Source organism: Culex quinquefasciatus, chromosome 2, assembly GCF_015732765.1.
Source record: "Culex quinquefasciatus strain JHB chromosome 2, VPISU_Cqui_1.0_pri_paternal, whole genome shotgun sequence".
NCBI lineage: Eukaryota > Metazoa > Arthropoda > Insecta > Diptera > Culicidae > Culex > Culex quinquefasciatus.
In genome coordinates this window covers 732,683-753,579 of record NC_051862.1, presented here as the reverse complement: position 1 = coordinate 753,579, position 20,897 = coordinate 732,683, and the positions used below count along the sequence as shown (strand labels likewise).

Genomic DNA, 20,897 nt, shown 5'->3' with positions numbered 1-20,897 from the left:
TTTAGGCCGAGAGAGTACATTTTATCAAAAATTAATTGTAATCTATCACTTTCCCCTAAGATGGGAATAAGAATAGACTCGTTTTCTGCGTCAACCATGAAGTCGACAGCACCGAGATTAAAATCGCCATACAAATGTATTTTGGATTCGGGATCTAGACTGGAGATAATTTTTTCAGCGTTCCTGAAGAAATCTTCATATGAGCTGAGTGGCGATAACGGGGGAAAATACACAGATGCAAAGATGTGAGTCTCTTTTGCAATCTGAGCTTTGACCCATACGTGTTCAAAATGTGCAAAAACGTCAGAATCAAGTTTTTCTGAGTCAAAATCGGCTTTAATGGCGACTAAAACGCCGCCTCCTGACTTTTTCCCGGATGATAACAGATTTCTATCATTCCTGAATACATTAAAGTTGCTAGAGAAAACCTCTTCGCTTAAAATACTAGCGTCCCAACTGGTCTCCGTGCCAAGAATAGCAGTATAAAGGCATCCGCTGATAGCTTGATTAATAGTGTCGATTTTTGCGGCACTTTTCATTCTATTGAAGTTTTGACAGTAAGTCAAAATTTCAATTAAATTATTAGACGCAGTGGTTGGACTTGTCAAAATTAAATTATCGCTAGCTTCACATGAAGGCGTCATTAGTTCATAAAATTTCCTGTTTCCGAAAAAGAGCTACGTTGCGCTGGCCGGAACATCCAGCTAGGTGTTTCACTGTATACCTGTGCGCTTCTATGTATTAGCTGAGCTTGGGTGGGCTGTTGCTGTTGATGAAGTTGTGGTTGCTGTTGTTGGTGGGACTGGGCTTGTAGTTGTTGCTGTAGATTTTGATGATGTTGTTGATGGGGTTGTGGTTGTTGTTGTTGATGTTGCTGTTGCTGTTGTTGCTGGAGGGGGTGGGCTTGTTGCGGCTGCTGTAGGTGTTGAAATGTTTGTTGTTGGTGTTGCTGTAGAGATGGTTGCTGAAGTTGTTGATGTTGCTGTTGTTGGTTTTGATAGGGTTGCTGGAGTTGATGAAGTTGTTGCTGTTGTTGGGATTGATGTTGATGCTGCTGGGGTTGGTGTTGACGTTGCTGGGACTGTTGTTGTTGATGCTGGCTATGCTGTTGATGTTGTTGTTGATGTTGATGCTGCTGGAGTTGGTGTTGACGTTGCTGGGATTGTTGTTGGAGCAGGATATGCTGTTGGTGTTGTTGTTGCTGGGATTGTTGTTGTTGATTATGTTGTTGGTGTTGTTGTTGCTGGGATTGTGAATGTTGTGGATTTTGTAATAAGTTGACTGGTTGTTTTACTAAGTGTTGTGCAAGCTGATTGTGGCACAGGCGGTGAAGCCGGTCGTTACGTTGTTCTAAGTGGAAATTGTTGTCAAAGAAGCTGTAATCGAGCTCGTAATCGATCTCATCGAGGTCGTCTGTCCCGGTGTAGCTGGAGCGCCTATGTTGCCGACGCCGTTTTCGCTGATTGGCTTTACGTCTCAATTTAGATTGCTCCTTTCGGCGTGCTGTTCGGATATCGTAGTCAGTCCAGTCAGCTTTCCATAGCCGTTTATTGCCGAGTGTGCGCCATCCAGAATTGTCTTTAAGATTGGGACTACCTGAAGCTGAGCTAGATGCTAACTCATCAGCGAGAGTTTCGTGATGAGCCTCGGTTTGCTCAGTACCAGCCGGGAGATTGGCTGAGATTGCCTTAATCTCCTCGAGGATTTCATTGACAGCAGGACCAGGGTCACGCCCAGACAAAAAAATCAACTCCGTGTTGATATTCTTAAGTCTTTCACCGATCATACTCTGACTCTCACCAATTTGCTGAGTGACGGAGGTCAGTGCGTCGATTTTGACCAACGTACTGGCGTTGTCCGCTGGTGCTACGTCATCTAAAATTGACGAAACTTTTTTGCATACGTTTAATGTAGAGTCGTCGATTTTTTTATCCAGTCTGTTGAGTTGCTGCTGCATTTCGCCAAGGAGGGTGGCAATGCCCTCATATTCATCTTGAACAACTTCGATTTTGTTGTCCATTTGCTTGAAGGCATTGCAAGCCTTAAAGTTAGCATCAATCAGAGCTGTGATATCGCAAGTCAGCTTTTGCTGTTGCAGGAGAACGGCGCGAGTTGTGACTTCAACCGAAATAACTCCCTGGCAGTCTCGGCACAGCGGGATCATATAATTAGTTATTTCGTTCTCGTAGTTCCTCTGTGTCCCAGCGCACGCAGCATGGTAACTTCTGCCACACGAACCGGAACACTGCATCAAGTGCGATGCGTCGGTGATTTGGCAGTTATTGATATGGCAAGGCATGTTTCGCGAGTTGAGAGGGTTAAGTCGACACAAAAAAATGAATGAATTCGCGGTTTATGCTTACACTTCAAAAAGCGCGCGGAACGACACGGACTTAATTAAAAATGCGACCGATTACCACGACAGCTCGATTACGGTCATTTTGGTCATTTTGGTCATTTTGGTCATTTTGGTCATTTTGGTTATTTTTGGTCATTTTGGTCATTTTGGTCATTTTGGTCATTTTGGTCATTTTGGTAATTTTGGTCATTTTGGTCATTTTGGTCTTTTTGGTCATTTTGGTCATTTTGGTCATTTTGATCATTTTGGTCATTTTGGTCATTTTGGTCATTTTGGTCATTTTGGTCATTTGGTCATTTTGGTCATTTTGGTCATTTTGGTCATTTTGGTCATTTTGATCATTTTGGTCATTTTGGTCATTTTGGTCATTTTGGTCATTTTGGTCATTTTGATCATTTTGGTCATTTAGTCATTTTGGTCATTTTGGTCATTTTGGTCATTTTGGTCATTTTGGTCATTTTGGTCATTTTGGTCTTTGGTCATTTGGTCTTTTGGTCATTTGGTCATTTTGGTTATTTTTGGTCATTTTGGTCATTTTGGTCATTTTGGTCATTTGATCATTTTGGTCATTTGGTCATTTGGTCATTTGGTCATTTTGGTCATTTTGGTCATTTTGTTATTTTTGGTCATTTGGTCATTTTGGTCATTTTGGTCATTTTGGTCATTTTGGTCATTTGGTCATTTGGTCATTTGGTCATTTGGTCTTTTTGGTCATTTTGGTCATTTGGTCATTTTGATCATTTGGTCATTTGGTCATTTGGTCATTTGGTCATTTTGGTCATTTTGGTCATTTTGGTCATTTTGGTCATTTTGGTCATTTGGTCATTTTGTCATTTGGTCATTTTGGTCATTTTGGTCATTTGGTCATTTTGGTCATTTGGTCATTTTGGTCATTTTGATCATTTTGGTCATTTAAGTCATTTTGGTCACTTTGGTAATTTTGGTCATTTGGTCATTTTGATCATTTTGGTCATTTGGTCATTTGGTCATTTGGTCATTTTGGTCATTTTGGTCATTTGGTCATTTGGTCATTTGGTCATTTGGTCATTTTGGTCATTTTGGTCATTTTGGTCATTTTGGTCATTTGGTCATTAGGTCATTTTTCATTTTGTCATTTCATTTATATTAATTTTAATTTTAATCAATTTTGGTCATTTTGGTCATTTGGTCATTTTGGTCATTTTCATTTTGATCATTTGGTCATTTTTCATTTGGTCATTTGGTCATTTTGGTCATTTTGGTCATTTGGTCATTTTGGTCATTTTGTCATTTTGGTCATTTGGTCATTTTGTCATTTTGGTCATTTGGTCATTTTGGTCATTTGGTCATTTTGGTCATTTGGTCATTTGGTCATTTTAGTCAGTTTGGTCATTTTGGTCATTTTGGTCATTTGGTCATTTTGGTCATTTTTATCATTTTGGTCATTTAGTCATTTGGTCATTTGATCATTTTGGTCATTTGGTCATTTTGGTCATTTTGATCATTTTGGTCATTTTGGTCATTTTGGTCACTTTGGTCATTTTGGTCATTTTGGACGTTTTAGTCATTTTGGTCATTTCGGTCATTTTGGTCATTTTGGTCATTTGAGTCTTTTTGGTCATTTTGGTCATTTTGGTCATTTTGGTCATTTTGGTCATTTTGGTCATTTTGGTCATTTTGGTCATTTTGGTCATTTTGGTCATTTTGGTAATTTTGGTAATTTTGGTAATTTTGGTAATTTTGGTCATTTTGGTCATTTTGGTCATTTTGGTCATTTTGGTCATTTTGATCATTTTGGTAATTTGGTCATTTGGTCATTTTGGTCATTTTGGTCATTTGGTCATTTTGATCATTTGGTCATTTGGTCATTTGGTCATTTTGGTCATTTTGGTCATTTGGTCATTTGGTCATTTGGTCATTTGGTCATTTGGTCATTTAGTCATTTGGTCATTTTGGTCATTTGGTCATTTTGTCATTTTGGTCATTTGGTCATTTGGACATTTGGTCATTTGAGTCTTTTTGGTCATTTTGGTCATTTTGGTCATTTGGTCATTTTGGTTATTTTTGGTCATTTGGTCATTTTGGTCATTTTGGTCATTTTGTCATTTTGGTCATTTGGTCATTTGGTCATTTTGGTCATTTGGTCATTTTGGTCATTTTGGTCATTTTGGTCATTTTGGTCATTTTGGTCATTTTGGTCATTTTGGTCATTTGGTCATTTTGTCATTTTGGTCATTTGGTCATTTAGTCAGTTTGGTCATTTTGGTCATTTTGGTCATTTTGGTCATTTTGGTCATTTTTATCATTTTGGTCATTTTAGTCATTTTGGTCATTTTGATCATTTTGGTCATTTTGGTCATTTTGGTCATTTTGATCATTTTGGTCATTTTGGTCATTTTGGTCACTTTGGTCATTTTGGTCATTTTGGACGTTTTAGTCATTTTGGTCATTTCGGTCATTTTGGTCATTTTGGTCATTTGAGTCTTTTTGGTCATTTTGGTCATTTTGGTCATTTTGGTCATTTTGGACATTTTGGTCATTTGAGTCTTTTTGGTCATTTTGTCTTTTTGGTCATTTTGGTCATTTGGTCATTTTGGTCATTTTGGTTATTTTGGTCATTTTGGTCATTTTGGTCATTTTGGTCATTTGGTCATTTTAGTCATTTTGGTCATTTTGGTCATTTTGTCATTTTGGTCATTTGGTCATTTGGTCATTTGGTCATTTTGTCATTTGGTCATTTTGGTCATTTTGGTCATTTGGTCATTTTGGTCATTTGGTCATTTGGTAATTTTGTTTATTTTTCATTTGGTCATTTTAATCATTTTAATCATTTTAATTATTTTGGTCATTTTGGTCATTTTGATCATTTTCGTCATTTTGGTCATTTGGTCATTTTGATCATTTTGGTCATTTGGTCATTTTGGTCATTTTGGTCATTTGGTCATTTGGTCATTTGGTCATTTTTATCATTTTGGTCATTTTGTCATTTGGTCATTTTGATCATTTTGGTCATTTGGTCATTTTGATCATTTTGGTCATTTTGGTCATTTGGTCACTTTGGTCATTTGGTCATTTTGTCATTTTGGTCATTTGGACATTTTAGTGTCATTTTGGTCATTTCGGTCATTTGGTCATTTTGGTCATTTGAGTCTTTTTAGTCATTTTGGTCATTTTGGTCATTTTGGTCTTTTTGGTCATTTTGGTCATTTTGGTTATTTTTGGTCATTTTGGTCATTTTGGTCATTTGGTCATTTGGTCATTTTGGTCATTTTGGTCATTTGGTCATTTTAGTCATTTTGGTCATTTTGGTCATTTTGGTCATTTGGTCATTTTAGTCATTTGGTCATTTTATCATTTTGGTCATTTTGGTCATTTTGGTCATTTGATCATTTGGTCATTTGGTCATTTTGGTCATTTTGATCATTTGGTCATTTAGTCATTTGGTCACTTTGGTCATTTGGTCATTTTGGACATTTGGTCATTTTAGTCATTTCGGTCATTTTGGTCATTTGGTCATTTGAGTCTTTTTAGTCATTTGGTCATTTTGGTCATTTTGGTCATTTTGGACATTTTGGTCATTTGAGTCTTTTGGTCATTTGGTCTTTTGTCATTTTGGTCATTTTGGTCATTTTGGTCATTTGGTTATTTTGGTCATTTTGGTCATTTGGTCATTTTGGTCATTTGGTCATTTTGGTCATTTGGTCATTTTGTCATTTTGGTCATTTTGGTCATTTGGTCATTTTGGTCATTTTGGTCATTTTGTCATTTTGGTCATTTGGTCATTTAGTCATTTTGGTCATTTGGTCATTTGGTCATTTGGTCATTTTGGTCATTTGGTCATTTTGGTCATTTGGTCATTTTGGTCATTTGGTAATTTGGTAATTTGGTTATTTTGGTCATTTGGTCATTTAATCATTTTAATCATTTTAATTATTTTGGTCATTTGGTCATTTGATCATTTGGTCATTTTGGTCATTTGGTCATTTTGATCATTTTGGTCATTTTGGTCATTTGGTCATTTTGGTCATTTGGTCATTTGGTCATTTTGGTCATTTTTATCATTTTGGTCATTTGGTCATTTTGGTCATTTTGATCATTTGGTCATTTGGTCATTTTGGTCATTTTGATCATTTTGGTCATTTGGTCATTTGGTCACTTTGGTCATTTTGGTCATTTTGGTCATTTTGGTCATTTTGGACATTTTAGTCATTTTGGTCATTTCGGTCATTTTGGTCATTTTGGTCATTTGAGTCTTTTTGGTCATTTTGGTCATTTTGGTCATTTTGGTCTTTTTGGTCATTTTGGTCATTTTGGTTATTTTTGGTCATTTTGGTCATTTTGGTCATTTTGGTCATTTTGGTCATTTGATCATTTGGTCATTTTGTCATTTTGGTCATTTGGTCATTTTGTCATTTTGGTCATTTGGTCATTTGGCCATTTGGTCATTTGGTCACTTTGGTCATTTGGTCATTTTGATCATTTTGGTCATTTTGGTCATTTTGGTCATTTGGTCATTTTGGTCATTTTGTCATTTTGATCATTTTGGTCATTTTGGTCATTTGGTCATTTTGGTCATTTTGGACATTTTGGTCATTTGGTCATTTTGGTCATTTTGGTCATTTGGTCATTTTGGACATTTTGGTCATTTTGTCATTTTGGTCATTTGGTCATTTTGGTCATTTGGTCATTTTGGTCATTTTGGTCATTTTATCATTTTGGTCATTTTGGTCATTTGGTCATTTTGATCATTTGGTCATTTTGGTCATTTGGTCATTTTGTCATTTTGGTCATTTTGGTCATTTTGGTCATTTTGGTCATTTTGGTCATTTTGGTCATTTTGGTCATTTTGGTCATTTTGGTCATTTTGGTCATTTTGGTCATTTTGGTCATTTTTATCATTTTGGTCATTTTGGTCATTTTGGTGATTTTGATCATTTTGGTCATTTTGGTCATTTTGATCATTTTGGTCATTTTGGTCATTGAGGTCACTTTGGTCATTTTGGTCATTTTGGTCATTTTGGTCATTTTGGTCATTTTGGACATTTTAGTCATTTTGGTCATTTCGGTCATTTTGGTCATTTTGGTCATTTGAGTCTTTTTGGTCATTTTGGTCATTTTGGTCATTTTGGTCATTTTGGTCATTTTAGTCATTTTGGTCATTTTGTCATTTAATCATTTTGGTCATTTGGTTATTTTGGTCATTTGGTCATTTGGTCATTTTGGTCATTTGTCTTTTTGGTCATTTTGGTCATTTGGTCATTTTGTTATTTTGGTCATTTAGTCATTTTGGTCATTTGGTCATTTTGGTCATTTGGTCATTTTGGTCATTTTGTCATTTGAGTCTTTTTGTCATTTTGGTCATTTTGGTCATTTTGTTATTTTTGGTCATTTTGTCATTTTGGTCATTTTGGTCATTTTGGTCATTTTGGTCATTTTGGTCATTTTGGTCATTTTGGTCATTTGGTCATTTTGGTCATTTGGTCATTTTGTCATTTTGGTCATTTTGGTCATTTTGGTCATTTTGGTCATTTGGTCATTTGGTCATTTGGTCATTTTGGTCATTTTGGTCATTTTGGTCATTTTGGTCATTTTGGTCATTTTGGTCATTTTGGTTATTTTTGGTCATTTTGGTCATTTTGGTTATTTTGGTCATTTAGTCATTTTGGTCATTTTGGTCATTTTGTCATTTTGGTCATTTGGTCATTTTGGTCATTTGAGTCTTTTTGGTCATTTGGTCATTTGGTCATTTGGTTATTTTAGTCATTTTAGTCATTTTGGTCATTTGGTCATTTTGGTCATTTTGGTCATTTGGTCATTTTGGTCATTTGGTCATTTTGGTCATTTGGTCATTTTGGTCATTTTGGTCATTTGGTCATTTGGTCATTTTGGTCATTTTGTCATTTAGTCATTTTGGTCATTTTGGTCATTTGGTTATTTTGGTCATTTTGTCATTTTGGTCATTTTGGTCATTTTGGTCATTTTGGTCATTTTGATCATTTTAGTCATTTGGTCATTTGGTCATTTGGTCATTTTGGTCATTTAGTCATTTTGTCATTTGGTCATTTGGTCATTTTGGTCATTTTGGTCATTTTGTCATTTTGGTCATTTTGGTCATTTGGTCATTTTGGTCATTTTGGTCATTTGGTCATTTGGTCATTTTGTCACTTTGGTCATTTTGGTCATTTTGATCATTTTGGTCATTTGGTCATTTGGTCATTTTGGTCACTTTGGTCATTTTGATCATTTGGTCATTTGGTCATTTGGTCATTTTGATCATTTTGGTCATTTAAGTCATTTTGGTCACTTTGGTCATTTTGGTCATTTGGTAATTTTGGTCATTTGGTCATTTGGTCATTTTGGTCATTTTGGTCATTTTGATCATTTTGGTCATTTGGTCATTTTGGTCATTTGGTCATTTGAGTCTTTTTGGTCATTTGGTCTTTTTGGTCATTTCGATAATATTCGTCATTTGCGCCATTTTGATAATTTTGGTCATTTTGGTCATTTTGATCATTTTGGTCATTTGGTCATTTTGGTCATTTGGTCATTTTGGTCATTTGGTCATTTTGGTCATTTTGTCATTTTGGTCATTATGGTCATTTTGGTCATTTGGTCATTTGGTCATTTTGTCATTTTGGTCATTTTGTCATTTCGATAATATTCGTCATTTGCGCCATTTTGATAATTTTGGTCATTTTGGTCATTTTGGTCATTTTGGTCATTTTGATCATTTTGGTCATTTGGTCATTTGGTCATTTTGGTCATTTTGGTCATTTGGTCATTTTGGTCATTTTGGTCATTTGGTCATTATGGTCATTTTGTCATTTGGTCATTTTAGTCACTTTGGTCATTTGGTTATTTTGATCATTTTGGTCATTTTGGTCATTTGGTCATTTTGGTCATTTGGTCATTTTGAACATTTTGGTCATTTGGTCATTTGGTCACTATGGTCATTTTGGTCACTTTGGTCATTTGGTCATTTTGGTCATTTGGTCATTTTGGTCATTTTGATCATTTTGGTCATTTTGTCATTTTGTTCATTTTAGTCATTTGAGTCTTTTGGTCATTTTGGTCTTTTGGTCATTTTGGTCATTTGGTCATTTTAGTCATATTGGTTATTTTTGGTCATTTGGTCATTTTGGTCATTTTGGTCATTTTGGTCATTTTGGTCATTTTGATCATTTTGGTCATTTTGGTCATTTTGGTCATTTTGGTCATTTTGGTCATTTTGGTCACTTTGGTCATTTTGGTCATTTTGGTCACTTTGGTCATTTTGGTTATTTTGATCATTTTGGTCATTTTGGTCATTTGGTCATTTTGGTCATTTGGTCATTTTGAACATTTTGGTCATTTGGTCATTTGGTCACTATGGTCATTTTGGTCATTTGGTCATTTTGGTCATTTTGTCATTTGGTCATTTTGTCATTTTGGTCATTTTGTCATTTTGGTCATTTTGGTCATTTTGGTAATTTTGGTAATTTTGGTCATTTTGGTCATTTTGGTCATTTTGGTCATTTTGGTCATTTTGGTCATTTTGGTCATTTTGGTCATTTTGGTTATTTTTGGTCATTTTGGTCATTTTGGTCATTTTGGTCATTTTGGTCATTTTGGTAATTTTGGTCATTTTGGTCATTTTGGTCTTTTTGGTCATTTTGGTCATTTTGGTCATTTTGATCATTTTGGTCATTTTGGTCATTTTGGTCATTTTGGTCATTTTGTCATTTGGTCATTTTGGTCATTTTGGTCATTTTGGTCATTTTGGTCATTTTGATCATTTTGGTCATTTTGGTCATTTTGGTCATTTTGGTCATTTTGGTCATTTTGATCATTTTGGTCATTTTGGTCATTTTGGTCATTTTGGTCATTTTGGTCATTTTGGTCATTTTGGACATTTTGGTCATTTGAGTCTTTTTGGTCATTTTGGTCTTTTTGGTCATTTTGGTCATTTTGGTTATTTTTGGTCATTTTGGTCATTTTGGTCATTTTGGTCATTTTGGTCATTTTGGTCATTTTGGTCATTTTGGTCATTTTGGTCATTTTGGTCATTTTGGTCATTTTGGTCTTTTTGGTCATTTTGGTCATTTTGGTCATTTTGGTCATTTTGGTCATTTGGTCATTTTGGTCATTTTGGTCATTTTGTCATTTTGGTCATTTGGTCATTTTGTCATTTTGTCATTTTGGTCATTTTGGTCATTTTGGTCATTTTGGTCATTTTGGTCATTTTGGTCATTTTGGTCATTTTGGTCATTTTGGTCATTTTGGTCATTTTGGTCATTTTGATCATTTTGGTCATTTAAGTCATTTTGGTCACTTTGGTAATTTTGGTCATTTTGGTCATTTTGATCATTTTGGTCATTTTGGTCATTTTGGTCATTTTGGTCATTTTGGTCATTTTGGTCATTTTGGTCATTTTGGTCATTTTGGTCATTTTGGTCATTTTGGTCATTTTGGTCATTTTGGTCATTTGGTCATTTTGGTCATTTTGGTCATTTTGGTCATTTTGGTCATTTGGATCATTTTGTCATTTAGTAATTTTGGTAATTTTAATTTTGGTCATTTGGTCATTTTGGTCATTTTGTCATTTTGGTCATTTTGATCATTTGGTCATTTTGTCATTTTGGTCATTTTGGTCATTTTGGTCATTTTGGTCATTTTGGTCATTTTGGTCATTTGGTCATTTTGGTCATTTGGTCGGTCATTTGGATCATTTTGGTAATTTTGGTAATTTTGGTAATTTTGGTAATTTTGGTCATTTGGTCATTTTGGTCATTTTGGTCATTTGGTCATTTTGATCATTTTGGTCATTTTGTCATTTTGGTCATTTTGGTCATTTTGGTCATTTTAGTCATTTGGTCATTTTGGTCATTTGGTCATTTTGTCATTTTGGTCATTTGGTCATTTGGTCATTTTGGTCACTTTGGTCATTTTGGTCATTTTGATCATTTTGGTCATTTTGGTAATTTTGGTCATTTTGGTCATTTTGGTCATTTGGATCATTTTGGTCATTTTGGTTATTTTGGTCATTTTGGTCATTTTGGTCATTTTGGTCATTTTGGTCATTTTGGTCATTTTGGTCATTTTGGACATTTTGGTCATTTGAGTCTTTTTGGTCTTTTTGGTCTTTTTGGTCATTTTGGTCATTTTGGTCATTTTGGTCATTTTGGACATTTTGGTCATTTGAGTCTTTTTGGTCATTTTGGTCTTTTTGGTCATTTTGGTCATTTTGGTCATTTTGGTCATTTTGGTTATTTTTGGTCATTTTGGTCATTTTGGTCATTTTGGTCATTTTGGTCATTTTAGTCATTTGGTCATTTGGTCATTTGGTCATTTTGGTCATTTGGTCATTTTGTCATTTTGGTCATTTTGTCATTTGGTCATTTTGGTCATTTGGTCATTTTGGTCATTTTGGTCATTTTGGTCATTTTGGTCATTTTGGTCATTTTGGTCATTTTGGTCATTTTGGTCATTTTGGTCATTTTGGTCATTTTGGTCATTTTGGTCATTTTGGTCATTTTTATCATTTTGGTCATTTTGACCATTTTGGTCATTTTGATCATTTTGGTCATTTTGGTCATTTTGATCATTTTGGTCATTTTGGTCATTTTGGTCATTTTGGTCATTTTGGTCATTTTGGTCATTTTGGTCATTTTGGTCATTTTGGACATTTTGGTCATTTGAGTCTTTTTGGTCATTTTGGTCATTTTGGTCATTTTGGTCATTTTGGTTATTTTTGGTCATTTTGGTCATTTTGGTCATTTTGGTCATTTTGGTCATTTTGGTCATTTTGGTCATTTTAGTCATTTTGGTCATTTGGTCATTTTGGTCATTTTGGTCATTTTGGTCATTTGGTCATTTGGTCATTTGGTCATTTTGGTCATTTTGGTCATTTTGGTCATTTTGGTCAGTTGGTCATTTTGGTCATTTTGGTCATTTTGGTCATTTGGTCATTTTATCATTTGGTCATTTTGGTCATTTGGTCATTTTGATCATTTTGGTCATTTTGGTCATTTTGGTCATTTTGATCATTTTGGTCATTTTGGTCATTTTGGTCACTTTGGTCATTTTGGTCATTTTGGACGTTTTAGTCATTTTGGTCATTTCGGTCATTTTGGTCATTTTGGTCATTTGAGTCTTTTTGGTCATTTTGGTCATTTTGGTCATTTTGGTCATTTTGGACATTTTGGTCATTTGAGTCTTTTTGGTCATTTTGGTCTTTTTGGTCATTTTGGTCATTTTGGTCATTTTGGTCATTTTGGTTATTTTTGTCATTTTGTCATTTTGGTCATTTTGTCATTTTGTCATTTTGTCATTTAGTCATTTGGTCATTTTGGTCATTTTGGTCATTTTGGTCATTTTGGTCATTTTGGTCATTTTGGTCATTTTGGTCATTTTGGTCATTTTGGTCATTTTGGTCATTTTGGTCATTTTGGTCATTTTGGTCATTTTGGTCATTTTGGTCATTTTGGTAATTTTGTTTATTTTTGGTCATTTTGGTCATTTTAATCATTTTAATCATTTTAATTATTTTGGTCATTTTGGTCATTTTGATCATTTTGGTCATTTTGGTCATTTTGGTCATTTTGATCATTTTGGTCATTTTGGTCATTTTGGTCATTTTGGTCATTTTGGTCATTTTGGTCATTTTGGTCATTTTGGTCATTTTTATCATTTTGGTCATTTTGGTCATTTTGGTCATTTTGATCATTTTGGTCATTTTGGTCATTTTGATCATTTTGGTCATTTTGGTCATTTTGGTCACTTTGGTCATTTTGGTCATTTTGGTCATTTTGGTCATTTTGGACATTTTAGTCATTTTGGTCATTTCGGTCATTTTGGTCATTTTGGTCATTTGAGTCTTTTTGGTCATTTTGGTCATTTTGGTCATTTTGGTCTTTTTGGTCATTTTGGTCATTTTGGTTATTTTTGGTCATTTTGGTCATTTTGGTCATTTTGGTCATTTTGGTCATTTTGGTCATTTTGGTCATTTTGGTCATTTTGGTCATTTTGGTCATTTTGGTCATTTTGGTCATTTTGGTCATTTTTATCATTTTGGTCATTTTGGTCATTTTGGTCATTTTGATCATTTTGGTCATTTGGTCATTTTGTCATTTGATCATTTGGTCATTTTGGTCATTTTGGTCACTTTGGTCATTTTGGTCATTTTGGACATTTTGGTCATTTTGGTCATTTCGGTCATTTTGGTCATTTTGGTCATTTGAGTCTTTTTGGTCATTTTGGTCATTTTGGTCATTTTGGTCATTTTGGACATTTTGGTCATTTGAGTCTTTTTGGTCATTTTGGTCTTTTTGGTCATTTTGGTCATTTTGGTCATTTTGGTCATTTTGGTTATTTTTGGTCATTTTGGTCATTTTGGTCATTTTGGTCATTTTGGTCATTTTGGTCATTTTGGTCATTTTGGTCATTTTGGTCATTTTGGTCATTTTGGTCATTTTGGTCATTTTGGTCATTTTGGTCATTTTGGTCATTTTGGTCATTTTGGTCATTTTGGTCATTTTGGTCATTTTGGTCATTTTGGTCATTTTGGTCATTTTGGTCATTTTGGTCATTTTGGTAATTTTGGTAATTTTGGTTATTTTTGGTCATTTTGGTCATTTTAATCATTTTAATCATTTTAATTATTTTGGTCATTTTGGTCATTTTGATCATTTTGGTCATTTTGGTCATTTTGGTCATTTTGGTCATTTTGATCATTTTGGTCATTTTGGTCATTTTGGTCATTTTGGTCATTTTGGTCATTTTGGTCATTTTGGTCATTTTTATCATTTTGGTCATTTTGGTCATTTTGGTCATTTTGATCATTTTGGTCATTTTGGTCATTTTGGTCATTTTGATCATTTTGGTCATTTTGGTCATTTTGGTCACTTTGGTCATTTTGGTCATTTTGGTCATTTTGGTCATTTTGGACATTTTAGTCATTTTGGTCATTTCGGTCATTTTGGTCATTTTGGTCATTTGAGTCTTTTTGGTCATTTTGGTCATTTTGGTCATTTTGGTCTTTTTGGTCATTTTGGTCATTTTGGTTATTTTTGGTCATTTTGGTCATTTTGGTCATTTTGGTCATTTTGGTCATTTTGATCATTTTGGTCATTTTGGTCATTTTGGTCATTTTGGTCATTTTGATCATTTTGGTCATTTTGGTCATTTTGGCCATTTTGGTCATTTTGGTCACTTTGGTCATTTGGTCATTTTGATCATTTGGTCATTTGGTCATTTGGTCATTTTGGTCATTTTGGTCATTTGGTCATTTTGATCATTTTGATCATTTTGGTCATTTGGTCATTTTGGTCATTTGGTCATTTTGGACATTTTGGTCATTTTGGTCATTTGGTCATTTTGTCATTTTGGTCATTTGGACATTTTGGTCATTTGGTCATTTGGTCATTTTGGTCATTTGGTCATTTTGGTCATTTGGTCATTTTGGTCATTTTATCATTTTGGTCATTTTGGTCATTTTGGTCATTTTGATCATTTTGGTCATTTTGGTCATTTTGGTCATTTTGGTCATTTTGGTCATTTTGGTCATTTTGGTCATTTTGGTCATTTTGGTCATTTTGGTCATTTTGGTCATTTTGGTCATTTTGGTCATTTTGGTCATTTTGGTCATTTTGGTCATTTTGGTCATTTTTATCATTTTGGTCATTTTGGTCATTTTGGTCATTTTGATCATTTTGGTCATTTTGGTCATTTTGGTCATTTTGATCATTTTGGTCATTTTGGTCATTGAGGTCACTTTGGTCATTTTGGTCATTTTGGTCATTTTGGTCATTTTGGTCATTTTGGACATTTTAGTCATTTTGGTCATTTCGGTCATTTTGGTCATTTTGGTCATTTGAGTCTTTTTGGTCATTTTGGTCATTTTGGTCATTTTGGTCATTTTGGTCATTTTAGTCATTTTGGTCATTTTGGTCATTTTAATCATTTTGGTCATTTTGGTTATTTTGGTCATTTTGGTCATTTTGGTCATTTTGGTCATTTGAGTCTTTTTGGTCATTTTGGTCATTTTGGTCATTTTGGTTATTTTTGGTCATTTTAGTCATTTTGGTCATTTTGGTCATTTTGGTCATTTTGGTCATTTTGGTCATTTTGGTCATTTGAGTCTTTTTGGTCATTTTGGTCATTTTGGTCATTTTGGTTATTTTTGGTCATTTTGGTCATTTTGGTCATTTTGGTCATTTTGGTCATTTTGGTCATTTTGGTCATTTTGGTCATTTTGTCATTTTGTCATTTTGGTCATTTTGGTCATTTTGGTCATTTTGGTCATTTTGGTCATTTTGGTCATTTTGTCATTTGGTCATTTTGTCATTTTGGTCATTTTGGTCATTTTGGTCATTTTGGTCATTTTGGTCATTTTGGTCATTTTGGTCATTTTGGTTATTTTTGGTCATTTTGGTCATTTTGGTTATTTTTGGTCATTTTAGTCATTTTGGTCATTTTGGTCATTTTGGTCATTTTGGTCATTTTGGTCATTTTGGTCATTTGAGTCTTTTTGGTCATTTTGGTCATTTTGGTCATTTTGGTTATTTTTGGTCATTTTAGTCATTTTGGTCATTTTGGTCATTTTGGTCATTTTGGTCATTTTGGTCATTTTGGTCATTTTGGTCATTTTGGTCATTTTGGTCATTTTGGTCATTTTGGTCATTTTGGTCATTTTGGTCATTTTGGTCATTTTGGTCATTTTGGTCATTTTGGTCATTTTGGTCATTTTGGTTATTTTTGGTCATTTTGGTCATTTTGGTTATTTTTGGTCATTTTAGTCATTTTGGTCATTTTGGTCATTTTGGTCATTTTGGTCATTTTGGTCATTTTGGTCATTTGAGTCTTTTTGGTCATTTTGGTCATTTTGGTCATTTTGGTCATTTTGGTCATTTTGGTTATTTTTGGTCATTTTAGTAATTTTGGTCATTTTGGTCATTTTGGTCATTTTGGTCATTTTGGTCATTTTGGTCATTTTGGTCATTTTGGTCATTTTGGTCATTTTGGTCATTTTGGTCATTTTGGTCATTTTGGTCATTTTGGTCATTTTGGTCATTTTGGTCATTTTGGTCATTTTGGTCATTTTGGTCATTTTGGTCATTTTGGTCATTTTGGTTATTTTTGGTCATTTTGGTCATTTAAGTCATTTTGGTCATTTTGGTCATTTGAGTCATATTGGTCATTTTGGTCATTTGAGTCATTTTGGTCAGCTCCCTCCGTGTCCGTGTACGCACGAGAGCATGCAGCTAGTGCTCAGTGCTCCATCGTTTTTTCGGATTTTTTCGCCGTAGTTGATTGTGAATACCCGCGAGTTTGCTCCTGCAGCATGCCAAAGGCCGGCCGTGGCCGTGGCAGTTCGAGTGCGGCCTCGAAAAACCCGCGAAGTTCGTCTACCGGCCGTGTGCAAAAAGGTAAACAAACCAACGCCGTGTCGGCCGCCATCGCGCAGGGGAGCGTGAGCGCAGAAGGAATCGACAAAAAGTTACTACACCCCGGATATGTTCCAAGATCACCAGTGCGAACCCGTTCGGGTACCTCTGGTGCCACGACCAGTGGCACATCAACATCCGCCAACATTCCCATCAGGAACGAGTTCCAGATGCTGAGCGATGACGAAGAAAACAGCAACACCGACGGTAGCACCACTACCGACGACGACGACGACGATGGTCGTGCACGGAAAAAAGTGCCGACGCCAAAAAAGAATATTTCTCCAACGGAACGAAGACCACCTCCAATTTTTGTTTTGGACACGTTGGCGGACGATGTTGACGAGTTGCTGGAAGGCCTCGGATATTGTCTGAAAATCGGTAAGTCGGCAGTGCAAGTGATCACACTGAATAAAAAGAGCTTCGACCTGGTGTTTGAATAATTGAAGCGTAGCAACTTCAACTTCTACACATTCAACCCCGAGAAGCCCCCAGTTAAGGTCGTCTTGCAGGGTTATCAAGACCGTCCGATCTCCGACCTGAAGGGTCACCTCTCGGACGCCGGAATAAAACCGCGGGAGATTAAAGTGCTCTCGCGCAAGACAACGGTAACAGGTACACACACACTGCACCTGTTGTACTTCGACCGCGGCACCGTCAAGATCCAAGACCTGCGGCGGAATAAGACGTTGGACGGTTTTTGGGTAAACTGGCGGTTTTACACCAAGAACCAAACGGACGTAGCGCAATGCCACCGTTGCCAGAAATTCGGCCACGGCTCGCGGAACTGCAACCTCCGGCCCCGCTGCGTGAAGTGCGGTGAGTCACAACTCTCGGAGGCGTGCGCACTGCCACGAAAAGCGGACTTGGGGGACAAGGCAGAACAAACCAAGCCGCGCGTAAAGTGCGCGAACTGTGACGGCAACCATACCGGCAATTACCGCGGATGCATCGCGCGCAAGGCCTACCTCGAGGAGCAGGAAAGAAAGAAGAAAGCAGCAGCGTCCCACTCTCCTCAGCGAAGTACGAGCGCAGCCGTTCCTGCAGCTGGACAGCTTACGGTTCCAGCGGAAAACTCAGCGTTCCCTCCTGGTTGGGGGCGTTCGTTCGCCAGCGTGGTCGCTGCCGGTAGCGGCAGTACGGCCCAGCAAGAAATCACCGGGGAAGATCTCTTCACCCTGCCGGAGTTCTTTGCTCTCGCGGGGGAGATGATGACGCGGTTTCGGAGCTGCCGGAACAAGGCAGAAAAATTCCTGGCCCTTGGGGAACTGATGATCAAACACATCTACAATGGATAAATTACCTGTGATCTAGATATAAGCTTTCTCTTCCTCTATCCCCTTTCCTTTGCAATTTCTGTAAGTTTTTTTATAGTTTGTTCGTACTCTTGCTAGTGCTTTAGTTAAAGAAATAATTGTTCCTAAATGGATTATGATGCAACACACAGCTGTAAGGAACTCCAAAACTCTGTTATGCACTTCAAAATAACTCATTGTATCTTGATTATTCCCAAATAAAACCGAATTAAATTGAAATGGTCATTTTGGTCATTTTGGTCATTTTGTCATTTTGGTCTTTTTGGTCATTTTAGTCATTTTGGTCATTTTGGTCATTTTGGTCATTTTGGTCATTTTGGTCATTTTGGTCATTTTGGTCATTTTGGTCATTTTGGTTATTTTTGGTCATTTCAGTCATTTTGGTCATTTTGGTAATTTTGGTAATTTTGGTCATTTTGGTCATTTTGGTCATTTTGGTCTTTTTGGTCATTTTAGTCATTTTGGTCATTTTGGTCATTTTTGGTCATTTTGGTCATTTTGGTCATTTTGGTCATTTTGGTCATTTTGGTCATTTTGGACATTTTGGTCATTTTGGTCATTTTGGTCATTTTGGTTATTTTTGGTCATTTCAGTCATTTTGGTCATTTTGGTAATTTTGGTAATTTTGGTCATTTTGGTCATTTTGGTCATTTTGGTCTTTTTGGTCATTTTAGTCATTTTGGTCATTTTGGTCATTTTTGGTCATTTTGGTCATTTTGGTCATTTTGGTCATTTTGGTCATTTTGGTCATTTTGTCATTTTGGTCATTTTGGTCATTTTGGTCATTTTGGTCATTTTGGTCATTTTGGTCATTTTGGTCATTTTGGTCATTTTGGTCATTTTGGTCATTTTGGTCATTTTGGTCATTTTGGTCATTTTGGTCTTTTTGGTCATTTTAATCATTTTGTCATTTTGGTCATTTGAGTCATTTTGGTCATTTTGGTCATTTTGGTCATTTTGGTCATTTTGGTCATTTTGGTCATTTTGGTCATTTTGGTCATTTTGGTCATTTTGGTCATTTTGGTCATTTTAGTCATTTTGGTCATTTTGGTCATTTTGGTCTTTTTGGTCATTTTAATCATTTTGTCATTTTGGTCATTTGAGTCATTTTGGTCATTTTGGTCATTTTGGTCATTTTGGTCATTTTGGTCATTTTGGTCATTTTGGTCATTTTGGTCATTTTGGTCATTTTGGTCATTTTGGTCATTTTGGTCATTTTAGTCATTTTGGTCATTTTGGTCATTTTGGTCATTTTGGTCATTTTGGTGTTTTTGGTCATTTTGGTCATTTTGGTCATTTTGGTCATTTTGGTCATTTTAGTCATTTTGGTCATTTTGGTCATTTTGGTCATTTTGTTCATTTTGGTCATTTTGGTCATTTTGGTCATTTTGGTCATTTTGTTAATTTTGGTAATTTTGGTAATTTTGGTAATGTTGATCGTTTTGGTCATTTTGGTCATTTTGGTCATTTTGGTCATTTTGGTCATTTTGGTCATTTTGGTCATTTTGGTCATTTTGGTTATTTTAGTAATTTTAGTCATTTTGGTCATTTTGGTAATTTTGGTATTTTTGGGAATATTGGTAATGTTGGTTGTTTTGGTAATATTGGTAATTTTTGTAATTTTTGTATTTTTTGTAATTTTTGTAATTTTTGTAATTTTTTGTATTTTTTGTAATTTTTGAAATTTTTGTAATTTTTGTAATTTTTGTAATTTTTGTAATTTTTGTAATTTTTGTAATTTTTGTAATTTTTGTAATTTTTGTAATTTTTGTAATTTTCGTAATTTTTGTAATTTTTGTAATTTTTGTAATTTTTGTAATTTTTGTAATTTTTGTAATTTTTGTAATTTTTTTAATTATTGTTATTATTGTAATTTTTGTAATTTTGGTAATTCTGGTAATTGTGGTAATTGTGGTAATTTTGGTAATTTTGATAATTTTGGGTGGTTTTGGTAATTAAGGTAATTTTTGTAGTTTTGGTAGTTTTGGTAATATTGGTAATATTGGTAATTTAGGTAATTTCGATAATTTTGGTAGTTTTGGTGATTTTGGTTATTTTGGTTATTTTGGTTATTTTGGTAATTTTGGTAATTTTGGTAATTTTGGTAATTTTGGTAATTTTGGTAATTTTGGTAATTTTGGTAATTTTGGTAATTTTGGTAATTTGGTAATTTTGGTAATTTTGGTAATTTTGGTAATTTTGGTAATTTTGGTAATTTTGGTAATTTTGGTAATTTTGGTAATTTTGGTAATTTTGGTAATTTTGGTAATTTTGGTAATTTTGGTAATTTTGGTAATTTTGGCAATTTTGGTAATTTTGGTAATTTTGGTAATTTTGGTAATTTTGGTAATTTTGGTAATTTTGGTAATTTTGGTAATTTTGGTAATTTTGGTAATTTTGGTAATTTTGGTAATTTTGGTAATTTTGGTAATTTTGGTAATTTTGGTAATTTTGGTAATTTTGGTAATTTTGGTAATTTTGGTAATTTTGGTAATTTTGGTAATTTTGGTTGTTGTTGTTAATTTATTTATTTCTGGCAGCTTTAACCTTCTTGGTCATTCGCTGCCCTAGGTAATTTTGGTAATTTTGGTAATTTTGGTAATTTTGGTAATTTTGGTAATTTTTGTAATTTTTGTAATTTTTGTAATTTTTGTAATTTTTGTAATTTTTGTAATTTTTGTAATTTTTGTAATTTTTGTAATTTTTGTAATTTTTGTTAGTTTTGTAATTTTTGTAATTTTTGTAATTTTTGTAACTTTGATATTATTGGTAATATTGGTAATATTGGTAATACTGGTTATATTGGTAACATTGGTAATT

General features: G+C 34.5%; 2 protein-coding genes across 2 annotated transcripts in view; both read right to left on the bottom strand.

Moving 5' to 3' along the window:
* LOC6037255 (putative polypeptide N-acetylgalactosaminyltransferase 9) overlaps positions 1-20,897 on the bottom strand; it is a 102,630-nt gene that overhangs the window by 40,737 nt on the left and 40,996 nt on the right.
* LOC119767329 (putative uncharacterized protein DDB_G0286901) lies at positions 742-2,299 on the bottom strand. Its single transcript, XM_038255706.1, has 3 exons — positions 1,904-2,299; positions 1,295-1,350; positions 742-1,201 (listed from the first exon to the last, which is right to left on the bottom strand). Exons 1-3 carry the CDS (start codon positions 2,297-2,299, stop codon positions 742-744), a joined length of 912 nt encoding a protein of 303 aa, XP_038111634.1.